The sequence below is a fragment of the Rhinoderma darwinii genome, chromosome 2, assembly GCF_050947455.1.
Source record: "Rhinoderma darwinii isolate aRhiDar2 chromosome 2, aRhiDar2.hap1, whole genome shotgun sequence".
NCBI classification, from domain to species: Eukaryota; Metazoa; Chordata; class Amphibia; order Anura; family Rhinodermatidae; genus Rhinoderma; species Rhinoderma darwinii.
The window spans coordinates 17,840,859-17,859,369 of NC_134688.1; the positions used below are offsets into that span (position 1 = coordinate 17,840,859).

At 44.0% G+C, this 18,511-nt stretch overlaps 1 protein-coding gene across 9 annotated transcripts in view; it reads right to left on the bottom strand.

Moving 5' to 3' along the window:
• Positions 1-765: 765 nt before the first annotated feature.
• The window catches only part of PICALM (phosphatidylinositol binding clathrin assembly protein), an 82,976-nt gene continuing 65,230 nt past the window's right edge, over positions 766-18,511 (bottom strand). For 8 of the 9 annotated variants that reach the window (XM_075851415.1, XM_075851414.1, XM_075851413.1 and 5 more), the window contains 4 exons: positions 11,002-11,061; positions 9,196-9,300; positions 6,478-6,580; positions 766-2,194 (listed from right to left, as the gene is read on the bottom strand). In XM_075851415.1, the coding sequence (XP_075707530.1) occupies positions 6,488-6,580; positions 9,196-9,300; positions 11,002-11,061 (258 nt within the window). In that variant the 3' untranslated portion in view covers positions 766-2,194; positions 6,478-6,487. The remainder of the gene's footprint in view (positions 2,195-6,477; positions 6,581-9,195; positions 9,301-11,001; positions 11,062-18,511) is intronic. The other variant, XM_075851418.1, reaches the window with a different exon arrangement.

Genomic DNA, 18,511 nt, shown 5'->3' on the forward strand with positions numbered 1-18,511 from the left:
TCCAGATGTGAGAAATTTAGACCAGGAGCGGGCGCTGCAGCCGTCCATGCCCGCAATCGCGGCACGTAATTACGGGCATGGCCGTGTGCATGGGGCCTTACTCCGGGATCCTTTCCCCGCAGTACCCCCCCCCCCCTTTCCTCCCGTGCTATTTTCTGACATTCAGTCAATGGTGTGAGGAGATAGTGGTCGCAATGTGCTGAATCCGTTTTCCGGCTGACTCCTATTAGCTGAAATGGTCCTGATTGTAAATCATTTATAAGGGAACGGCCGTAAACATTTCCCAATCTATAGGTGAAAATCCACATTTAAAGGGGTTGAACAGGATTAGAAAAACATGGCTGCCTTCTTCTAAAAACTGCACCACACCGGTCCATGGGATGTGTCTGGTATTGCAGCTCAACTCCATTGAAGTAAATGGGACTGAGCCGCAATACCACACACAAACCGTGGACAGGCGTGGCGCTGTTGTAGAAGAAAGAAGCCATGTTCTGCAAATCCTGGACAACCCCTTTAACTCTTTTCCATCATGGCCACAACTTCGTTGCCAACCGATACCCGTGTAGGAATACGGGAAGAACACAAAAGAGCGGAGTCTTGGCGGTAAATGTCATGTAGAAAACAGTCTCCAGTTGCTACCACGTAGAGACCGTACTGTAACAGTAAGAACCATTTTTTGGGGGAAGTAGTTTTTCTTTAAGCCTGGCATTACACTTCAAATTTAGTGATTTTACAAAAAAAAAACAAAACTTCAGATGCAAAACAACCTGTTGAAGCTGAATTTTATTTGAAAATCCACCAATTCCTGACCACATACAATTTTATATTTTAAACAAAAATAGAATCTGCAGAGACAATGCAGCAGGTACGCGTTTCATGTACAGAATTGCTTTCATGCCAAGAATTTCCCTTTCAGACGTTCCTTCCAGCGTTTAAGATTTATTTACATGACGAGCGCTGATCAACAGCGCTGGGGGGGGGGTTTACCCCTTTAAAACAGAGCCAAAAAAATGGTCGGTGTAGGGCGTGCGCGGCTGTAAGGCACTGCATGACAAGGGTCTGACTCGGCGCTCTCCCATTGGAGGGCCGGGGGTTATTGTCCAGGGTCATTACCTGTATCAGCAATGGGTTACAGCGGGGGAAAAGGGGTGTGGCTTAGCCCCTCAAATTTCAAATTATAATATGGAAAACACGTTATGGCACTTAAAGTGACAGGTTTAAAATCCCCCCCCCCCCTCCTCATATGACATTTATTAACCCCCCCACCCCCAACCTTTTAAAGGAAATTATACAACGAAAGCAATTCCTCACATTCATTTTTTTTTTACTATTTTTTTCTTAAAAAGGCATTAACATGTCAAATGTAAAATAATATTCTGCCAAGCACGAAGCGATATCCCACCGGTGATCCGATTTATGTAGTGCTCATCCTAAATACCCCATACCCCTCCCCCCTTTGCGGACTTCTAGGCACGTCTCCCACTATTGGAATTAAAGCAGCTCAATAGGTCTAGTGAATTTACCCTCCCCCATTAGCAGTATACGGACTTGACTTATATTTAGTGCTTGGTATGGAATCACTTTAATTAAAAGAAATAATTAAAAAAAAAATAATGCTTTACATCCATACATGTTTCATAAGGTGTTTGATACATTAATCGTTAAACTGATAATCATAAATAAATACAAATAATACATAAGGAATGTCTACTGCAAACTGAATATATATATATTTATATATCTGAAATTGTGTAGCGAGAGGGAATGGGGGTGGGGGGGGGGTGCGGTACCCTCATTTTACGGCCTGGAGAAAAGGAACATGACTTGCGTGGGTTAATGAGACCGGCTGCGCTTCTCGTATTCCCTTGTTCTGTGCCATAGGGGGAAAGTGATCAGGAGCAGAAAGTTTGTACCCCCCACCCCCCTCACTTCACACAGTATAGCCAAATACATGACACTCTCTGAAATATTACTGTATTCCCACAATAGGACTCGTTACCGCCGTTCCAAAGTGCCGGAGGCTGTGGCGGCCCCTTCGTCACGAAGGTTTGCGTACAGCTGGTTCTGGTACCGTTCGCGTGGGGAGAACTTCTTATCAGCAGCTTGGATTTGACTGGAAGTAGGGATTTGTTACGTAGCCTTTTTTCTTTTCTTCTAAGGGCGCTCCCGTCCGGTTGGGTTACATGAACTGCATCTGGAAAAAAGAGAAGGGGCGGACGTGAGAAAGGGGTTCTGTTCTCGGATCTCCAATCTACTGGTGGTATGAAGATGGTCCCACTGCTGGGAGGACAACCTGGCCAAGATACAACAGTGGTTTCCGGACTGTCTTCTTACATCATGAGCCGGTAGACTCCGCATCGGACGATTCACATCGGGAGACTTCCACTCAAGCTCCAGTAGTAATAAAGCCAATGTCTACTAAATGGTTACCCTGGACCAGATCCGAATCCGCAGCGTGCGTGTTGTGCTCAAACTACGGATACTGCCCCTCCTAACAGATCAGAGATTTTTGGTTAGGGGTTGTTTGCTCAAACCTACCCAACCCTCAAACATGTTGTTCATAACCGCATAGTGAACCATGTAAAACTAAAACGAAGAAAAAAAAAATTACAATGCTGGGCACAGCTGTTTTTTTTCTTTTTTAATTTCCTCCCCCCCAAATTTTTTTATCAATTACTTAGAAGTACCCAAAAATAGTGCAATTGAAAAGTTCAACACGTTTCGCCAAAAAAGAAAAAAAAGAAACGTTATACGGCGATGTTGACGGAAAAATAAAAAAGTTTGACTCTTGGAATGTGACTACGAAAAAACAAAAAATAACATATTAGATCCCCCCCCCCTCCTCCAATGCTGCCATAGGAGGAACGGTTGGGCTCTCCATACATATTAGATTATTGACTTTACACCATACCCAATGGAAGCAAACAACCCCTCTCTCTGACAGTGATGTCCACATTTTAATAGCACTGATGCTATTAAATGGCATCTCCATGCAGAAGCGAAACCTGTGCCCGAGCAGCTGGTGCCAAACTTACTCACATATGCCCCCTAATACTCTCCAGTACCACAGCCATTATGATAAGTGACATTTGTCTCTATCTTGGCATCTGACAGTCTTTGCTCATGAACATGTTCTCGAACCAGATGTTACTTTTGGGAATATGGCGGTGGAGAATTAGAAGTTTTATCGGCACCAGCTGTAAACACACATGAGAATTTTACATTTGCTAAATTTTTTGGGTGGGAATTCTCCAGTGTTGTATCTTGGAAGCAGGCTTGCCTCAGAGGAGAGTCCCCGGGAGGTGCATGGTTGGAGGCTGCATACACAAATAATAATAATCCGGACTAATCACATTTAAGAACAGAAAACAACAATTTCAATTAAAAAAAAATTGGAGTTTAAAATAACCCGGAGGTGCTACATGCAAGCAACGGATCACAGCTGTGTAGGTCAGACCCAAAATAATCAACAACTGGAGTTAACAGAACGTGACACAAACACTGACAACAGGAGTAAATGGGGAGGGGAGGGGGAGCAACACAAAGAGGGTAGAAAGTGCTTCTTCTAGTACTCTGTTCAGTGTAAGAAAACGATCAGGTGGTGAGAAGAGTCTACAAACCTTCCAGGAGGGAGATGATTTACAACGGCTAAGTCTCCACGTTACAGGACCAGTAAACCAGGCTCCCCTAATGTCACCCTACTTACAGCAAGTCCTCTGAGAGGTGGAGACCCTTTGGAGCTCCCTACTTCCCGGGCCATGCCTAGTCAAGAATCGATAATGGTTTTGTTGGGTGAAACATCCTATATAGAGTCCAATTAAAGGTTTCATCTATCTAACGTAGAAAAGAGGGGCCCCATGACATGGATCATAATGGGTCCCACATTAAAATGCAAGGTTTTGCAACCGATGACAGAAGAGCCTGGTGTTGGTTTCCCCCTTGACATGACCATTGGACCCCCCCCCCCCCCCTTGGTTGATAATCTAGTTACTCTGGAGAGGGGAGTACTGCGCAGGTACTCAAAACCCAGTGGTAGTGGGGATGGGAAGAATCAGGGCTAAACACCTTCTCTCCAAGGGTCCCATTTAAGTTGCATGATCAGACTCCATAGATCGTACACCCTTGCTATCACAAAGACATTGTACAATTAACCAAACTTCTTTGGGATTAGGAGTAGACCCCAGTGGAGGGAGTAGGGTAAAGCTTTGGACTTCTTTCATGAATTAATTTCCATTCTTTTGTCTGTAGCAAACATGAAAGGGACTCGCCAGATTATAGATCCCAATCTTTATTGAAACCTCCCACCCCATAATCTGATTGTAAAGTCTTGTTGTCCTTTAGTGTTAAGACCTCCACTGGCACGGCTCAAGATTGTAGTTGAGAGAAGTGGAGGGGAGGCTTTAATACATGTATGGCTACCATTAAGCACTATTTTACATGTATATACACAATCATAAATCAGACGTGTATAGTCCAGAGCTGCATTCATATTTCTGCTGTAACGCAGGATCAGTAATGCAATGTATGTACATAGTGACTCCACCAGCAGAATAGTAAGTGCAGCTCTGGAGTATAACACAGGATGTATCTCAGGATCAGTACAGGATAAGTAATGTAATGTATGTACACAGTGACTCCACCAGCAGAATAGTGAGTGCAGCTCTGGAGTATAATACAGGATATAACTCAGGATCAGTACAGGATAAGTAATGTAATGTATGTACACAGTGACTCCACCAGCAGAATAGTGAGTGCAGCTCTGGAGTATAATACAGGTTGTAACTCAGGATCAGTACAGGATAAGTAATGTAATGTATGTACACAGTGACTCCACCAGCAGAATAGTAAGTGCAGCTCTGGAGTATAATACAGGTTGTAACTCAGGATCAGTACAGGATAAGTAATGTAATGTATGTACACAGTGACTCCACCAGCAGAATAGTGAGTGCAGCTCTGGAGTATAATACAGAATGTAATTCAGGATCAGTATAGGACAAGTAATGTAATGTATGTACACAGTGACTCCACCAGCAGAATAGGGAGTGCAGCTCTGGAGTATAAGGCTGGGTTCACACGTGGCGGAATTTCACTTAAATTCCGCTGCGGACACTCCGCAGCGTTAATCCGCAGCGGAGCCGTTTGTCCATTGACTTCCACTTTAATTTAGCAGTGTTCGTTTAGACGATGCGTAAAATTCCGCTGCGGAGCATAGGCTGCGGAGCGGAATTTGGTGTCCGCAGCATGCTCTGTCTGTTGCGGAGCAGTGGCGGACTCATGGCGGAATTTCTCCATTGACTTCAATGGAGATTCTACTTTCCGCAATGAAGTCCGCAGCTGTCTTGCACATGTTATGTGTGCTGCGGATGCGTCTTGCTTTTTTAACTTGACATTTCTTCATTCTGGCTGGACCTATGTATTTCTAGGTCTACAGCCAGACTGAGGAAGTCAATGGGGCTCCCGTAATGACGGGAGCGTTGCTAGGAGACGTCTGTAAATAGTCACTGTCCAGGGTGCTGAAAGAGTTAAGCGATCGGCAGTAACTGTTTCTGCACCCTGGACAGTGACTACCGATCCCAATATACAGCAACCTGTCAAAAAATAGAAGTTCATACTTACCGAGAACTCCCTGCTTCTGTCTCCAGTCCGGCCTCCCAGGATGACGTTTCAGTCTAAGTGACGGCTGCAGCCAATCACAGGCCAAGCACAGGCTGCAGCGGTCACATGGACTGGCGCGTCATCCAGGGAGGTCGGGCTGGATGCCGAAAGAGGGACGCGTCACCAAGACAACGGCCGGTAAGTATGAAATTCGTTTACTTTCACTAGGGAAAGTGCTGTCCCTTCTCTCTATCCTGCACTGATAGGGAGAAGGGAAGCACTTTTCCCGCAGTCCGCAGCAGCTAGTCCGCATCAATTTTCTGCACATTTTGGGCAGATCCGCAGCCGTAATCCGCAACCCGGATTAGGTGCGGCATTGATGCGGACAGTTACGGAGGAAATCCGCCACGTGTGGCCATGCCCTAATACAGAATGTAATTCAGGATCAGTATAGGACAAGTAATGTAATGTATGTACACAGTGACTCCACCAGCAGAATAGTGAGTGCAGCTCTGGAGTATAATACAGGGTGTAACTCAGGATCAGTGCAGGTTAAGTTATGTAACGTATGTACACATTGATTCCACCAGCAGAATAGTGAGTGCAGCTCTGGAGTATAATACAGGATGTAACTCTGGATCAGTAAATGATGAGTAATGAAATGCATTTACAAACTTACTGTACTGATCAATACAATGGGGTGGATATATCCTTAACTACAAGTGAGAGCCATGTCCAGGTGGTGCTATTAATGGCTTTAGTGCAAAGTCATATCAAGTAAGTAATAAAACCACGGGTAAAACTTAAATAAAAGTGACAAAGCCGGGTCGAAGCTTAGAAGTGCTCGTCCTGCTCCCTCCTTGTAGTTTTAGCTGACTATACCTAAATGGTCCTACAAGAAATCCTGTAAAGAGAGCTGTGGATAGTGGTCCTTCCCAGACGCTCTGTGAGGACTCTGACTGGAAGGACTGGAGGCTGCAGACAACTGGGTGAGAGGAGAGGCAGAGAGAGAAACACGTCTGAGAAATGGCAGAACATGGAAGTGAAAACGGTCATGAAAAAAAAAAAGGACGGGACTTACCCCCCTTTTTTTTTTTTTCAGATAGAAATGAAGAACACAGTTTGAAAAGCACAGACAGCAAAGCAGATCCCTGGTCTTCATTTAGTGCAGAATTAAAAATACAAGAAACTTCCCACCAGATCGTATTCCACATATCAGACCCCAGACCCCAATACTATTTAAATCCTAATGCTATTGTGGTAACTTGTCGCCCGTGTGACAACCTGAGAATAAAGAAGTCACCGCCCTGGGCTGCGGCCCCTTCACTGACTCCCCGCACAGCGGCGCCCCCGATCACCCACTGTGCAAAAGTCTGCAGCACACCCCCATTCAAGCTGATCTAAAATCGAGTGTTCCCTGTTATCAGCTATTTCAGCTGTAGTGGTCTTCAAATGACTGACAAGAGGCCCAGAAGATCCTGTGGCCCTAATTTATCACTTGTGTCTAGTGCTGTGGCCCTCCAGGACAGGTCACATTCATAGGTGACTGCAGATGTACTGAACGGGGATCCTCAGGAGCTGAACTATAGGTGGCGTAGAAATTGAAGTTGCACCTGATCCCCTCTCCAACTACAACTCCCATCATCTTACCCCGCAGCTGGAGGCCACAGCAGTAACACCCTCAGAAACATTTTCAACTATACAAGTCATGGACACCGGCCCTATTAAGCAGTCCCCCTTTAAGACGATAATGAACCCCTTGTCTGTAAATCTTTTCTACAGGAGCAGAATGTGTCACAGCTGGAAAATGAGAGCGACTATTAATAAGTTACTAGATAGAGACGGAGAGATGCATGAAAGTGACTGGCACGCGATTAAGCTGCTCCCTGTCTCGCTTCACTGGCATAGAAGTGTAAAGCTGAGCGGGCAGAGGACCAACGTCTACTGTGAGCTACAATAAAACTCTGAGCGAGGAGACTACATGGAGAACAGGACCAACGAAGTACAGAGGATCCAGTGTGAGAGTCCCTGCACCCCCGACTCATTCATAGCGGTGACAATGCGACTATTCCCGCAGCTGATAAGACAAAGAGCGAGCCTGTCCCGCTGTACAAACACCGCAATGTAAGGATATCAATCTCATGGGGGGGGTTGAGTGTGAAAAAATAATAATTTTCTCCATTTGTGTGAATGAGGATTAGATGGGATGAGCTGGTGGAGCAGCGTGTCTTTGTATGACCCGACATCTGATGAAATAAAAGATTAGGCGCTCACATATGACTGTGCGGGTATAAATATGGCTAGTGCCAAGATCAGCCGCTGCTCCATTCATACTCAGTGGAGCCATTAGAGGGGTGCCGAAGTCGCGGCCAAAAATCCCTCTACAACATAAAGGGGGTGCAAAACTACCAATGGCAAGTAAGGCTATGTTCACACAGCGTTTTTTTGCAGGCAGAAAATTCTGCTTTAAAATTCCGTCTGGAATGATCTGCCTGCACGCCATTTGCCACGTTTTTCACTCGCGGGCAAAGAGTGCCGCGGGCAAAAAACACCACGAAATACGCTTTCTCTGCCTCCAATTGTCAGAGGTCAGAGACACAAATGGCCGAAGATAGCGCATGTCGCTTCTTTTTTTTTTTACCCGTGAGACAGTTTTCCCGCTCGCGGGAAAAAAACGCCTCTGCCTCCAATTGAAATCAATGGGAGGCATTTTTGGAAGTTTTTTGGCATGTTTTCTGACGTGGTTTCTGCGTCAAAAAACTCTGTGTGAACAGGACCTAACACTTGAGGCCAAATCTTCAAACTATACCTCCCTAGACCTGTTTATCCTCCAAATGTGTGCAATGAGACATCTCATCCGGTCTACAATACAAGATCTAAAGAACTTTCCCCCTCAAGGTAACTTGCTATGTACACCTACAAAAATAATTATTTATATATACATTCTATTTTTTTTTATTATTCCAATGTATGTACAGTGAAAAATGAAGCAACTTTGCATATAGTCTTAATGAAAAATCTCCTATGATTTTGTGCCTACAGCTCCTATGCAGACCTGTGTGTCTCCATGGTAACAGACCACAATCAAGCCCTGTGTAATCAGTCATAACGGTCTTACATCGGTCTTCTATAGACAAAGTAGGTTGGTTAGTAAGCAGGACAGATGCATAGCAGTAGGACGGCAGGATCAGACTACACAGGGTTATGGTTTGTACCTAACCATGAAGGTCCACAGTTCTGCATAGGAGCTGTATATATCAAACCATAGATATTTAATTGGGACGATTTGCAAAATTGCATATGGACGTCAAAGAGAGGGAGGGGGTCCCCACTCAGGACCCCTCTATGAGCTGGAACGACCTTCCCAATGTTGAACATCCCCCTCAGAAGCGTTGATTTCTCGGCTGGAAATCCAACTCCATCCACTGATTTCTGTGACTACTCAAGACCAGGCATGGCAGGCCGGGCCCCTAGAAGCACTTGGGTAAATATGAGGGGGGGCGTCTAAAGTCGACAGTATTTTTAAAATATCTTTTTTTATGATAAAGCCGTTCATTCGGTTTGGTAAAAAGTCATTGCTCGCTGTAAGGAGGATCTTACCTGTGCTCCTGATACAGGGCCAAAGGGATTGGGTGGTCTCATAACAGGCTGGTTGTATATCAATGCTTGCTGTGGTATTACAGGGACAGGTCCCATTTGTTGAGGCTACAAACCATAAGAACAAAATATATACGTACATTATTTTATTTAAATATATTTTTATAAAAAAAAAATAACTTCAAATTCAATTCTGCTTTTGTCTATATTTCACAGTGTAAATCTAGATAAAATGTTGAGCAACTTCTCCATTCATATCCAGAGCAGTTTTCAAGATTCTACTGGTTGCCCTTGGTAACAGACAGCAGTTTAGCTCCACCTCCTGTCAGACATGTGACCTACAAGCTCAGCTCCAACTCAAAATTCCCCACAATGCTCTGCTCGCTGGTAAACCGGGAACCAGCAAATTCTACTTTTAGCTTTGGATGTAAACGGAGAAAAAACACATCACGTAATTCAAAACCAGTACAAGTAAAGTTCTAGTCCTGTGAGCCCCCTCTATACAACCTTCGTAATGGGATCTGTAGAGACCGCACTCAAACAGTAACGGATACCGGATAGAGAATAATTTCCATTCATGTAATGTGTACTGCGGGGCGAGTAATCAACGGAGATCAAACACCCTACAATTAGGAGGGAGCGCAGCAGACGGGGGAGGGGGGGCTGTTCTGTGCCGTCAATTGTATGTTTTAGATTAATGAATGCAGAACACAACATTGAATCACACCATAAAAATGGGAAAATAAAATAAAGATGGTGAAGGCGGGTGGGAGGTGTTGCCATTTCTTATGGTGAAAACCATGAGATTTAACCCCTTTTTACTTGGTCTCTCCAACAATCATTACTTTTTCTTTCTAGGACCCCAGGGCTGACTGTACGGGGTTTGCCGTTCTATTACTGTGAGAATCAATTGACTATTGGCCGCAATCAAGGGTTAATTGGCTGGGATCGGGATCAGAGCCGCCCTCCCACTGGTAACGATGTGACCGTACCTCCCGTGCCCAACGCAACCAGTGTCAAACATGGACGGTGCAGGAAGGGGTTAATGATTTTATGGCAGAATAATACAGGGCATTGTAATGATACCTGTTGGGTCGGTCACGCAAGTTGCATGGCCAAGAAATCTAGGTTCAATTCCCCGGATGCCACAGTTGCAAAAGCAATTGCATTGGGCACTTGATGTGCTCCTTGGCTCTCCGCTCTGCCGGCTCCGTCCCTCTGAGCGGAGTGACAGCTCTAGCGCTCGCCTGATTAGAAGCTAGAGACACCACAGAGCATAGTTTGGCACTTGATGCCAGGGAACTTAAACGTCGGTGTCTTGGTCATGCAACTTGCGCGGCTTAGACAAAGGGTATCGTTACACTGTCCTCCTCCCTCCCCTACTTTGCGCTGTGAGATTTGAGGTCTCATAACTGCTGACAAATTCCCTTTAAAGCCAAATACCAAATCATATACACTGCCATAATGCATTAACATTTTAGCCCCATTGCCCAATGGCCTGCCAGGCCCTATAGACTTTAAAAAAGTTAGAAAGATCATGGCAAAAGGATTATGATCCACAGACAAATATAATCCTTAGCCAGCTTTAATATGTACCTCAATGTGAACAGTGGTCTATTCAAAGTGAAAAGGAGCAACGCAAGGAGGAGTAACATTAAGAAACAAAATGACACCATTTCCAACTAAAAAAAAAGTGAAAGGCAGGAGAGACACAGGTTACGTCTCCCCTGTACCTTCTTCTAACACTCCAAACTTATGGGACATGAATGTGTCCAGTGCTGTATGTAGCTCGTATATAACAAACCTTACCATTCCGAATGCGGTGATCCCCGTGGGCGTTGTAGCTGGATACGCCATTATTGGTGGAGCCTATGTAAACAAAAGCAGAATCGATGTTAAAAGCCAAGCCACTACAGTGAGGAAGGAGAAACATTTAACCACGCCATTGCTTTGTGGCCATGCAGTGGTGGTGACCCAAAGCAAGAAGTGATGTGCAGCATGGATCCTCACCAGAGACCACTGCCCAGTGACTATTAGAGTGCCCAGACAGTGAATCACAAGCCAATAACCATCTCCAGTAATATTCCCCGTATCAAGCAGGAGGCTGAATCAACAGAACCATCAGAGACGGTCAATTATTAACGGAAGAGCTGGAAGTCGCCATTTCCCGCCAGTGATTATTTTTCTTTTCATGCTGACTTCTGAAAAGACTTCTTGTGTGAAAAGCGGTCCCGGCAGCTGCAAAAGGTCAGATCTTATAAACCAGCGCTGCTGTAGTAGAGATAACAAGTTATGTCAGGGAGTGTTTGGGCTGCCAGAGACATCCCACTCTCCTACATGGACTCGATTTGACCGATCAACTTACAGGGTAAACATCACCTAGTGGCCAAGTAGGAAGGAGAAAATCAGGAAGAAGGGACTGAAGAAAAGCATGTAAGGATCAAGGAACGCGGACGATCACACAAGAACCCCCAGGTCCCGAGCACCGTCATAGATCTTCATTGTGTTACACGGCTATATCTGCCAGCAGGTGACATGCCATTCCAGGCTAATTGGATAATTGGCGCTATAGTCTTCCTGGACCCTGCCTTCTTCCTTCTCCATCAATAACCAAGGTGATGTCTATATCAAAGAATCTTCATCTCTAACATCAGAGCGATTAAAAAAAAATACCTAAACTTGGTGCATCTTTAATGGAAAAGTACGTATGAAAGATAAAGGGGTCGTCCGTTTCGACAAGGACTTTTTATTAGAAGTGGATCCCGACAATCAGATCAGCTGTAATCTGTGGGGGAACTTAGCAGCAAGTGTTCTATTCTCCTGCAGCGCCACCACAAGGGAAACAAAAGCATTACACAGTTCTCATATAAATCAATACTGTGTCAAGTGTAATGCATGGATGTGCCGGGTCCTCCTTTGCAACGCGGACCCTCCATAATTAACTCAATTCCTAATTCTTTAAAACCCTTTTAAGCACTTGGCAGCTTTCGGTCACGCATCCCCATCCTGATTCTGCCTCCCTACACCAACGCTAGGGATTTTTTGTGTGTGCACTGTTGATGCAGGCGATGTACTGAACTCCTCATCTAGAAAGTGCTCTATGCATATAACAGACTTATCTACTCAAAGGAGAAGGCCAATGGGGGGAGACATTGAGGACATGCTCTCTGGCATTTACACTCCATGATTGTAGGGAGGCAGACTCCTGACTGGCTGCATGACAGAGGTTGCCACCTGTTCTGAATACCCCCTATGGAGAAGGGTTTTTAGAATTTAAACTCCTTTAAAGGGAAGGTGTCACGGAAATTTTTTTTTTTATATGTTATTGCTTTTAGTAGGTCATTAAAATAAATTTTATTTGTGTTTTTGTGTTGTACTTTTTTCTCTCTTTTACTTCTCTATGGGGGCTGCCATTATTTTTTTCATCTCTGTATGTGTCGATTAACGACGCACACAGAGATGGAATACGGCACATACAACCCCAGAGAGAATGCGAACGGGAGCCGTTCCATTCTCTGCAGCGTACGCCGTCTGTGTGGGAACGGCGCATGCGCCGCTCCCACACAGTCCAAAAGGAAGGTCTTCGGCAGAGCGACATCCGGCGCCATTTTCACGTGGACCGGAAGCCACGGCCGGACAGTAAGATGACGACTTCCAGTTGCGGCTTCCGTCCATATGTTCAGCAGCAAGGACTAGGAGCGGAGGCAACGGCAGCGGCAGGAGCGGGTATGTGATGTGTGTGTATGTGATGTGTGTGTATGTGATGTGTGTGTATGTGTGTGTATGTGATGGATGTGTGTGTATGTATGTGAATGTGATGGATGTGTGTGTATGTATGTGATGTGTGTGTATGTGAATGTAATGGATGTGTGTGTGTGAATGTAATGGATGTGTGTGTATGTGAATGTGATGGATGTGTGTGTATGTGAATGTGATGGATGTGTGTGTATGTGAATGTGATGGATGTGTGTGTATGTATGTAATGTGTGTGTATGTATGTGATGTGTGTGTATGTATGTGATGTGTGTGTATGTATGTGATGTGTGTGTATGTATGTGATGTGTGTGTATGTATGTGATGTGTGTGTATGTATGTGATGTGTGTGTATGTATGTGATGTGTGTGTATGTATGTATGTGATGTGTGTGTATGTTCGTGTTATACTGTGTGATTACCACTGTATCTAATCCTCCTACACTGTGCATTCGCTCAAAAAATGGCGGCATACAGTGTAGGAGGTTTGAACATGTTTGAGGACACTAGAGCGAGTGTGTCTTCTCCAATTTTGCAGCATAAAGCAATGAGGTTGCTTTACCACATGCCAATGATGCAATTTTGGGAATTGCTCCCTCTAGTGACCAGCACATGGAAATGTTATAAATTAGAATCTAATTTATAATATTTCCTGACTTGTGAAAAAATAAAAAAAAATTAGAACAATGTTTAATCATTTATATACTAACAATTTAACGAAAGAAAAAAAAAAATTATTTTTCTAGCGACACATTCCCTTTAACAAATCTAGTGTAAATAGCGAGTTGAATAAGTCTAACACCCGTAAGGCTTTAGGACGCAGCCTGTTTTGGCCTTGTGGACACAGCCGATTTTTTTCAAATCTGACATTTGTCACTTTATGTGGTAATAACTCCGGAATGCTTTTGCCTATCCAAGCGATTCTGAGATTGTTTTATCGTGACATATTGTACTTTATGATAGTGGAAAAATGTGGTCAATAAATTTTATATTTATTAGAGAAAATTTGCAAAAATTAGCCTTTTTCTAAATTTAAATGTATCTGCTTGTAAAACAGATAGTAATACCACACAAAATAGTCACTAGTTAACATCACCCATGTGTCTACTTTATGTTGGCATCGTTTTTTGAATGTCTTTATTTTTCTATGACGTTACAAGGCTTAGAACTTTAGCAGCAATTTCTCATATTTTCAAGAACATTTCAAAAGGCGATTTTTTCAGGGACCAGTTCAGTTGTGAAGTGGTTTTGAGGGCCTTATGTATTAGAAACCCTCAATAAATCACCCCATTTTAAAAACTGCACCCCTCAAAGTATTCAAAACAGCATTCAGAAAATTTCTTAACCCTTTAGGCGTTTCACAGGAAATAAAGCATAGAGGGGAAATGTACAAATTTTTAATTTTTTGGCCGAAATTCATTTGTAATAAAAAAAATAAAATCTGTAACACAGAAGGTTTTACCAGAGAAACGCAATTCGATATTCATTGCCCAGATTCTGCAGATTTTAGGAATATCCAACATGTGGCCCTAGTGTGATAATGGACTGAAACAAGCAAAGGAGCACCTAGTGGATTTTGGGGTCTGCTTTTTTTTTTTTAGAATATATTTTAGGCACCATGAAGAGGTCTTGTGGTGCCAAAACAGTGGAAACTCCCCAAAAGTGTCCCCATTTTGGAAACTAGACCCTCAAGGAATCGATCTAGGGGTATAGTTAGCACTTTGACCCCACAGGTATTTTGCTATATTTATTGGAGTTAAATGTGAAAATGAAAATCTACTTTTTTTCTGAAAAAACATAGAAATTTGTAATATTTACAAGGAATAAATAAGAAAATGCACCCCAACATTTGTAAAGCATCTTCTCCCGATTACGGAAATATCCCATATGTGGTAATAAACTGCTGTTTGGACCCACGGCAGGGCTCAGAAGGGAAGGAGCGCCATTTGGATTTAGGAGCGCAGATTTTGCTGGATCGGTTTTCAGTGCCCTGGAGGGACCAAAACAGTGGAAACACCCCAAAAGTGACCCCATTTTGGAAACTACACCCCTCAAGGAATTTATCTAGGGGTATAGTGAGCATTTATACCACACATGTTTTTTGTAGAATTTCTTGCAATTAGGCCGTGAAAATGAATATCAACATTTTTGCCCACTAATTTTTTCATTTTCACAATGGATAAAGGAGAAAAAGTCGCCCTAAATTTGTAACGCAATCTCTCCCGAGTACGGCAATACCCCATATGTGGTAATAATTTATTTTTTTAATAGAAATTAATTAAACCTTTTGCTTTTCCATTTTAGTTTTTCACTCCCCGCCTTCCAAACGCCATAACTTTTTTATTTTTCCATCAATAGAGCGGTGTGTGGGCTTATTTTTTGCGGAAGGGTTTTAGTTTCTATTGACACCATTTAAAGTTCCATATAATGTACTGGGAAACTGAAAATAAAATTCTTTGCGGGGTGAAATTGGAAAAAACTGATTCCTCCATTGCTTTTTAGGTTTCATTTTTACCCCTTTCACCGTGCGGTAAAAAGAACAACTTATCTTTATTCTGCGGGTCAATACGATTACGGTGATACCAATGTGTATATTTTACTACTTCTACAAAGAAAAAAGTCCTTGTTAAAAAAAAAAAAAGAAATGTTTTGTATCAACACATTCTGAGCGCCATAACTTTTTTTTTTTTGGTCGATTGAGCGGTCTGAGGGCTTATTTCTGGCGGGACGAGCTGTAGTTTTTATTGGTACCATTTGGTACATACGTTTTGATCACATTTTATTTAGAGCTTTGGTGACCAAAAAAATTGTGATTTTGGCGGTTTAAATTATTTATTTCTTACGGCGTTCATTATGCGCTAAAAATTACAGTTTCACTTTATTCTGAGGATCAGTACGATTACGACGATACCATATGTATATAGTTTTTTTTAGGTTTTGCAGCGTTTGCACAATTAAATCACTTGTTTATAAAATAATTTATTTTCTGTGTCCCCATATTCTGAGACATAAATTTTTAATTTTTCAGTCAAAAAAGCGGTGTAAGGGCTTGTTTTTTGCGGGACGAGCTGTAGTTTTTATTGGTACTAGTTTGGGGTACATGCGACTTTTTGATCACTTTTATTCTAGTAGTGTAACGTATTCCAACTGTCAGTGTGACGTCACCGTCACTGACAGTAAGGCTGGATTTACACGAGCGTGTGCGTTTTGCGCGCGCAAAAGGTCCATAACAGCTCCGTGTGTCAGCAGCGTATGATGCGTGGCTGAGTGATTTTCGCGCAGCCGCCATCATTATGACACTCTGTTTGTAAACAGAAAAGCACGTGGTGCTGTTCTGTTTTCATTCATAGTTTTGACTACTGTAGCGCGCATCACACGGAAGTGCGTCCGTGTGCCGTGCGTGATTTTCACGCACCCATTGACTCCAATGGGTGCGTGGTTCGCGAAACACGGGCAAATATTGGACATGTCGTGAGTTTTATGCAGCGGACACACGCTGCGTGAAAATCACTGACAGTCTGAACGGCCCCATAGACTAACATAGGTCCCTGCGACGCGCGTGAAAATCACGCACGTTGCACGGACGTATTATACATTTGTCTGAATAAGCCCTTAGTCTACGTGGACCAGCCAGAGGCTGGTCCTCATAGGCTCACATACATGGCAGACCCGGAGGCCTCCGGGTGCCATCACAAGCATCAGCAGCCCCCACAATTGCATGGGGGCTGCAGATATGCTACAATTCCCCTAAATTTAACGGGTTAATTGCCTAAATCAGCGGCGATGAGCCGCTGATCGGCAACAGTGGAGTGTCGGAGACAGCTGACCTCCCGGTTCCCGATGCACACTGTCAGCGACAGTGTGTATTGCGAACGACAGTGACGTCCTGTCACTCTGATGGGAAGTCTATCAGGAGGTAGGTCCTGATAGGCTTCCGTACATGGCAGACAAGGAGGCCATTACTTGGACTCCGGTCGCCATGCTAGCCATCTGCAAACCTCACGATTTCATTGTGAGGTCTGCCGATGTGCTAGAAACCCCTAAAATGCGGCGATTGCAATCGATTGCCGCATTTAAGGGGTTAATTGACGAAATCAGCGAAAATGAGCCGCTGATCGGCAACAGTGGAGTGTCAGCTGTCGGGGACCGCGCAGTAACTGTACGTCCTGGTGCACTAAGACACTGGCCACCCGGACGTAGAGTTGCGTCCTGGTGCGCCTAGGGGGTTAAAGAAGCTGAGCTGTTTACACGGTCACATCCATGTAAGCAATGTGTCATGAGAGATCCACGAACCAAGCACGTAGCTCACCCTTATAGCCATGTGCATACAATGTAAACTGCCGAAGTCCCGTCCCCCCCCAAGATCAGCAATTCAGGATCAATGGACGTCTGTATAACAATGTTTGAGCAGTACAGCCTATTAACCCTATGGGCTCATTCAGACGAGCGTGTCCGTTGCGTGAAACTCACTGCTTGTCCTATATTGGTGCGTTTTCATGCACCTAGACCCCCATTGAAGTCAATGGATGTGTAAAAACCACAGACACAACATGGATGCACATCCATATGCTGTCCGTGTTTTATGCATCAATTACATTAAAAAAAAGTGCTTGCGAGCGGGTGAAAAACACTTGCCACACGCAAAGCCCACCGATGCAAAACGCAACGCACAGATTATCCGCGCTTTTTTTACGCACACAAATCTGTCACGCTCGTATAAATGTAGTCTTACTTGTAAGTGGGATTCCTTATAGAACAAATTATATTTACAGGCTGTTGGGGTGTGCAAAGACTTCTTAGGGCACTATAATGTGGGGTGAGCTACCTGCTATACCATGTATGCCCCACGTCCGGTCAGGAGGAAGGGTAGTATATCTGTGCCCCTAACTGCAGACACAGCATCATATGAGGAGGAGGAGGAGGAGGTCCAGATGGCGATGGGTCAGGCAGAAACATCACCTGCGGCCCTTCATATTTTGCAGTGTATCTGCCATACCGGCCCAACACCAGAATTTGATAACTTGTAAGGACACTCAGATTATCCAATGTCATACAGAGGGGTGCGTGAGGGACCTTGGGTGGCACTTGTAGACCCCCGGCCTTCATAGAAAGCACACACCATAGTCTACACAAGAAAAGCCAAGCCTGACGGGTTTACAATAATAGCCGCTGATGGTACGTTGTTAAGATTTGCTATCAATGTCTGGCTACTGGGGGTGTAACTGCTGGGACCCTCAACAACAAATATGAAGAGGAAACATTTCCCCTCGTCCCTGGGCACTTTTTGTCCCTTTTCTCCCACAGGTTTGGCACACTTCAGCAGGCTCCGGGATGGATTATTCACACCTAGCTGTAACCCGTCCAACGACAGATAAATTGTGGTCCGGGCTGTAGCAGAGACTCAGTAAAGCTCCATTCTGGACCAACCGGGAGGAAACCCAGGACAACATAGCAATTCCCCAATATAAAGACATTACTCCCGTCACCATCAGGACTGGTACATGAAAGGGGTTTGCTCACAATGATGATGTATAACCTATCCATGTGATAAATATGTGATTGGTGAT